This window comes from Archocentrus centrarchus, unplaced genomic scaffold (assembly GCF_007364275.1).
Source record: "Archocentrus centrarchus isolate MPI-CPG fArcCen1 unplaced genomic scaffold, fArcCen1 scaffold_55_ctg1, whole genome shotgun sequence".
Lineage (NCBI taxonomy): Eukaryota > Metazoa > Chordata > Actinopteri > Cichliformes > Cichlidae > Archocentrus > Archocentrus centrarchus.
This window is the reverse complement of record NW_022060277.1, coordinates 176,372-182,371: the sequence shown is the minus strand read 5'-3', so window position 1 is coordinate 182,371 and position 6,000 is coordinate 176,372. Positions and strand designations below refer to the sequence as shown.

General features: G+C 41.1%; 1 protein-coding gene across 2 annotated transcripts in view; it reads right to left on the bottom strand.

Annotated features, from left to right (window-relative positions):
• Positions 1–1,810: 1,810 nt before the first annotated feature.
• rnf166 (ring finger protein 166) overlaps positions 1,811–6,000 on the bottom strand; it is a 31,041-nt gene continuing 26,851 nt past the window's right edge. For both annotated transcript variants that reach the window (XM_030725476.1, XM_030725478.1), the window contains exon 8: positions 1,811–3,453. In XM_030725476.1, coding sequence (XP_030581336.1) covers positions 3,388–3,453 — 66 coding nt within the window. In that variant the 3' untranslated portion in view covers positions 1,811–3,387. The remainder of the gene's footprint in view (positions 3,454–6,000) is intronic.

Below are 6,000 nucleotides of genomic sequence, written 5' to 3'. Positions count from 1 at the left end.
CTGTCCCTGTCACAGCCTCGTGCCATTACTATCATGGACACTATTTTAGGTTGTTAAAGGTTACAGAGTTTTAGTTCTACCATCAGATATGCTCATATTTTAAGCCTGCATTTTGATGGAAGCTTGTAGTAGATTATATCTAAGTTTCTCTCAGCATAACATTTAACAGGTATCTGATCTGTTGCAGCTACTCGCCACAAGACCTACAATTTTATTGTATGTTATTCCATCCATCCGTCCATCATCCGTCCATCTATCCAGTACATCCATACACTACATCCGTCCATCATCCGTCCATCTATCCAGTACATCCATCCATCCATCCATACACTACATCCGTCCATCCATTCAGGGTTGTTGAACGGTTGTTCCCAATATTACAGTAATTTAAGAAGATTTCTCAAACTTAAAAGAATTTTGGAGGGCCATCATCAGCAGAGTCAGAAAATCCAGATAAATCTGTATCTAAGGAAAAAAGCTGAAAATCATGGCCACCATCATCATCATCGAGCATTCAGGCAGCACTGCACTATAAACAGTCTTCTCCGGTACTGGAAATCACTGTATGAAATGAGGAACACTTCTGAAAACCTTTGTAACTATCTGCTGATCCAACCAATCAAATTTTGAAATTATTACTTGAAATATTGGACACGGCATCCTCTGGTGCATAGCCAGCACAGCACACATTGCATGGTTAGCTTATCAAGGCACCATTAATACTGAATGATATATGGAGCAACAGATGCTATCATTCAGTCAGCTTTTTCAGGTCTTGTCAGCATGACACCAACCGAAACTCCAACAGCACAGCTTTGTAGCAGGAGAGTCGAGGTGGGGAGGGGTGTACTACAAAGCAAGCTCCACGTAGCCAGGTTTACTTCATGTTGGTGGGCTTGACAAAACATAAAGCCCCAGTCAGAGATGAGGCCACAGTGGTGGTCACATCTTTCAGCTTCACTCTTTTCAGCTTCATGTAAAAGTGCCACTACCTGTCCCCACTCTTATTAGCACCACTGTGGGCCCTTGAACAAGGCCCTTAACCCCCCAAGTTGCTCCCCAGGCACTTTCTAGCTGCCCCCTGCTCCGCATGTAGTGCTGTGTGCACTGTGTGCAATATGTACTACATGTGTGATGAATCAAATGCAGAGCCCGAATTAAGCTGCATGTATGTGTGATATGTGTATGTGACAAATAAAGCTGTTCTAAACTGTTTTATGTTACTTGACTTTTTCCAGAGTCAAATAAGCCATAAAAAACAGGAAAAGCTTGCACAACATGACAACTGTGTGCTGCCAGTCAGAAACACTGTCAGAGGAACAAGGGATAGAGAGCTATTATGAATACTCTATTAAAAAAAATGCAAAGAAAGTAACGATACAAAAAATTGTTAATCTTGTGATTTAATGTTTTTATTTTGTGCTCTCAGTACTGCTGTTTATTCCTGACACATTCCACCACATTAGAGGACTAACACCTTAAAATTAATGCATTTAAATATCAGTGCATGTGTGCATGAAGGAGGAGATGTGGACATCATTTGTGGACTGAACAAAGTGAGATTAATTTTACTCAGTGGATTTTAAACTGAACATAACCTGGTCCAGACTTTGTTCAATTCAATTCAATTCAATTTTATTTATATAGCACCAAATCACAACAAACAGTCACCTCAAGGTGCTTTATATCGTAGGTAAAAACCCTACAATACTACAGAGAAAACCCAACAGTCAAAACGACCCCCTATGAGCAGCACTTGGTGACAGTGGGAAGGAAAAACTCCCTTTAACAGGAAGAAACCTCCAGCAGAACCAGGCTCAGGGAGGGGGGGTCATCTGCTGAGGGGGGACAGGGGACAGGACAAAAGACACACTGTTGTGCGTTCCAGCTGCTATAGTGACCTAATGAGGTTACACTAGAGCCACGTTCAAAACACTGAATTTAAGCTTGCTAACCAGTAGCTCGCTAAACTCACTTCGTAGTACACCCCTCTGCTCTGCCTGCAGTCCAGACCTGTAAAAGCATTTGGTCAATTATGAAATTAAATATGACAAAAGAGGCCCAGAACTTCTGCACAGCTGCAATCTGATCAAGCAAGAATGGGAAACGTTGTGCTTTGTTTACAGAGTGTTAAAAGAAGAGGTGAGAAAACACAGTCCACAGTCGTCCAAAAATGATTCAAAGTGGCCATATATTTTTCAAATAACTATTTAAAAAAAAAACAGTTACAAAATTTTAATTTGTCTTCTTCTTTGTGCCATTTTCAGTTAAATACAGACTTTAAATGATTTCCAGATCATTGCATTCTTTCTATTTACAGTTTGAAAAGAGTCCCAACTGTTTGGAAACTCAGTAGCTGTCAAACCCGCACATGCAAATTCTTTACAACACAGCCACATCAGGACTGTGTGAAACAGCAAATCTGAAAGTTACCACTCTGTGGGTTTCCACCAGGTTACTGAAGTGGAATTATGTGGCCACAGATTGGAAATTTTTGTTACCCGGAATTCTGTTGGGTCTGTTCATTGGGCTTTCTTACATCTACGCTACTGACGACCACCAAGAGAAGATGCCATTTAAAGTACTGCAGCTGTTACCATGCTATAAAACTAGCTAAACCAATGAGTGAGCTTTTTATTTCTAAACAACAAAAAATCCCTGTGTTGTGTATCAAGCTGGCCTTTATAATGAAGATGATGTGTTTTGTCTCATAGGTCTGGCTACCATTCATTTATGCAGCTGAACGAGGGGCTACTGATTCTTTGTGTTTATGTTTCGCTTTCCCATTATCCTTAAATAAATGGTTCCTAATTAAATCATTTGGGTTAACTATTGTATGTTAATTATTAATAAAAGTGAAATTGCAGCTTGGTTGCTGTAGGAGAAACTGGAGCCTGCACCCCCGAGCATCAGCCAAGCTCACTCACAGTGAGTACCAGCAGCCACAACTTCATAGCAAGTTACTGATGGTCAGACGCCTGAACTGTGATGAGGATTTCAGCAGGATGTGTCGAATTCATAGACTTTTTTTTCCAGGAAGGTAGCCCTTCATGCTGTGGTGGTCCAGATGGCGGCTGTCAGGGGAACTGAAGCTGAGGACAGGCGGACTGTTACCGAGGAGATACAGGTTGGACTTAATAAACTCAACATGTGTTGGACTTTTGCTTAGAGTGCTCAAAAAAACTTAAAAAGCACATGTCTGCACTGCCAGGAGAAAGAAATGAAGATATCACCAAATACAAAGCTGGTTGGACTCCTCTGGAATGAAGCTTTTGTACAGACTGTATGACTGAGGCTACCACAGGGGTGGCTGTTGGACGACGATACCTTCGCAGCAGCAGTGGAGGAACAGCAGCGGTGCTGAGGTGGACAGTGGGGTGACTTGTGTTAGTTTTCAGTCAGTGACAGTGCCAAAGCTGCTTGCAGTGCTGCCTCTTCATCGATGCTGTAGTCCTGACAAAACACAAAAAGCAATTAGTCACTATAAAAAGTACCTGACCTGCCGGTCTATTAATTACCTGTTGTTTATAAAGCACAGTTTTAATTAAGTTTTTAATTAAGATCATTTACCTGTTTGTTTGGATCCCAGATCCAAACACTCTAAATAACTCAGATGATACATTTTCAAAGATGCTGTCAGACTTACAGATAACATAATACAATTCAAATATTAAACTATAAATAGTATGATACAAAGTCTGGGTTTAGGGTATGTTATGTAGCGGGCTCATCTTAAATCTAATTTGGTGGTATGACAGGCACCATATGGACCAAAGGACAGGGCCACTCCACAGGAGCCGATCGGCCATGAGGAGGACCTTAATGCCACATGAGGTTTTGGTTATTGATTCAGCAGACCAACCTTTGAGCCTCAGCACTTGGCAACCCTGTTCTATAACTTGATGTGGTTTGCCCCTTCATGGCTGAGTTGCCGTGGTTCCTACATTCAGCTGATAGTGGAGGAAAGGAATTTCACCTCGCTGCAATGGTGGCATCATATTTGTGCAGGCAGACTGCATGGCTAGGTACAGCAACGGGACTATAGATTGTCCACAGACTGTAGTTGGCAGTAGAAAAATTGGCATCAGTCCCAAAATTCAGTATTGATCAGGCTCGAGACGGCGGAGCATTAGGAAAGCTTCAGCCGTTACATGGATACTCTTGATTCCGACTGCAGACTCTGTGTAAAGCATTTGACTCGGGAGGTAGAGGAGCAGGTCATCTACTAATCGGAAGGTTGGCGGTTCGATCCCTGGCTGCTCCAGTCTGCATGCCAAAGTGTCCTTGGGCAAGACACTGAACCCCGATTTGCCAACGATGTATTCACTGGAGTGTGAATGTGTGTTCAAAGGTTGAGCAGAAAGCACTATATAAGAACAAGTGATACAGTGTTGTATTTAAGAACTGCTCAATGATCAATATATCATCAATATATTCATCTTTTTGAATACATGGATTATGTCAAAGAGGCTCAATGTCTGCATGTGTGATCAAGTTAACACAGGCTTCTACAGAAAAGTATATTCCTATCCAATCATGCAAATAAAATAAAATAAAAATATGGTTAAACTGAATAAGAAAATCTCATCAATGTAATGAAATTAACGTAATAGTTAACTGGTTAATTCTGAATAGTGTTTGGAAAGTTCCATTCTTGTGCCAGAGAGAGGTGAGGCAGGTGGTGTCTGCTCAAAAAGAGGCTATAAAAACTCATTTACTTCCTCTTTCAGGGTAATACCCATCGGTTCAGAACCTCTGACCCTTTAAACAGAGAGCCAGTCCAGACTTCCTGTATAGGGTTAAACTGGGATCTGACAATTAATATGCTCCTGTTTATTCCTTAAATGTTTGCATCAGAGGCTCTGAAAAGGACACGTTTAGCATGGGAGACGTAATCTTTGGACTGCAGAAGAATGCTGGGCAGGAGGAACAAAGACTGTACAAGCACACAAAAGCTTCAAATAATGTGTGCCAAAAACAGTGAGATTCAAAAAATTAAGCATATCCACACCTGCATGCAATGAGAAGTATAAAAGCTTCATCAAAGTTAAGTTTTGAAAATAACAGTCTGACTATTTTGCACCTCAAAATGTGCTGCAAACCAGCAAAACTACTCCCAGCAGACATTTCTTCGTTCATTGTTTCAATGTACATTAATAATTAGATACAATTTAAAAGAACAGGAAACACAGAGAAAATAATTTTACACACTAACGTCCTCATACAACAGATCCAAAAGCAGATGTGCAGCTCCTGTCTGATCCTGGGAGAACCACGTTTGCTGGGATGTTCCTTCTTCAGTCCCACTTTTTTTCTGTCAGGTCACAACTTAATATTTTGATTCATGCTATAAATTTCTTTGAACTTTCATATTGTGCAAAAGTCTTGAGCCACCATCATTTCTTTATATTATGCCTTCCAGACTTTCCCCTGCTTCATGAAGGTCTTTCCAATTTGATCTTTGGATACTGGCTTTAAATTCATGTTCAGTCTGTTTTTGTTGTTGTTGTTTGTTTGTTAATCCACTTAACATTGAACTATGAAATACTCAAAAAAGACACTTAACAATGGGTTTCATGGATGATAAATACAACTTGGAATTTTTTGTTCAAATTGTCATCAGTATACATGGAGGAGGGACAGCAGGGAGCATCTCCAGCTGTAACATAGTGGAAACTGTCACGGTTTGGGGCTGCATTTCAGCCGGTGATGTTGGAGATCTTGTCAAAAAAAGAAAGATTATTTTATTTCCTTGGGTACTGGAATTGTGATACTTCATTAGCCCCGTTTTTATAATTATGGAGGGGAAAAGAAAAAGAAGAAGAGGGGCAGAAAGAGAGAGGATGGAGAAAAAAGCGAAAAGCAGAGGACAGAAGCCACAACAATGCCCCTGAAGGCCAGAGGCAAACAGAGAAAGACACAGGAGGCCACCCGCGGCCCCCCAGGAGCAGTGAGGACTCAATGCCACACATCCTGAGGACAACCCTGTGCCCACCCCTG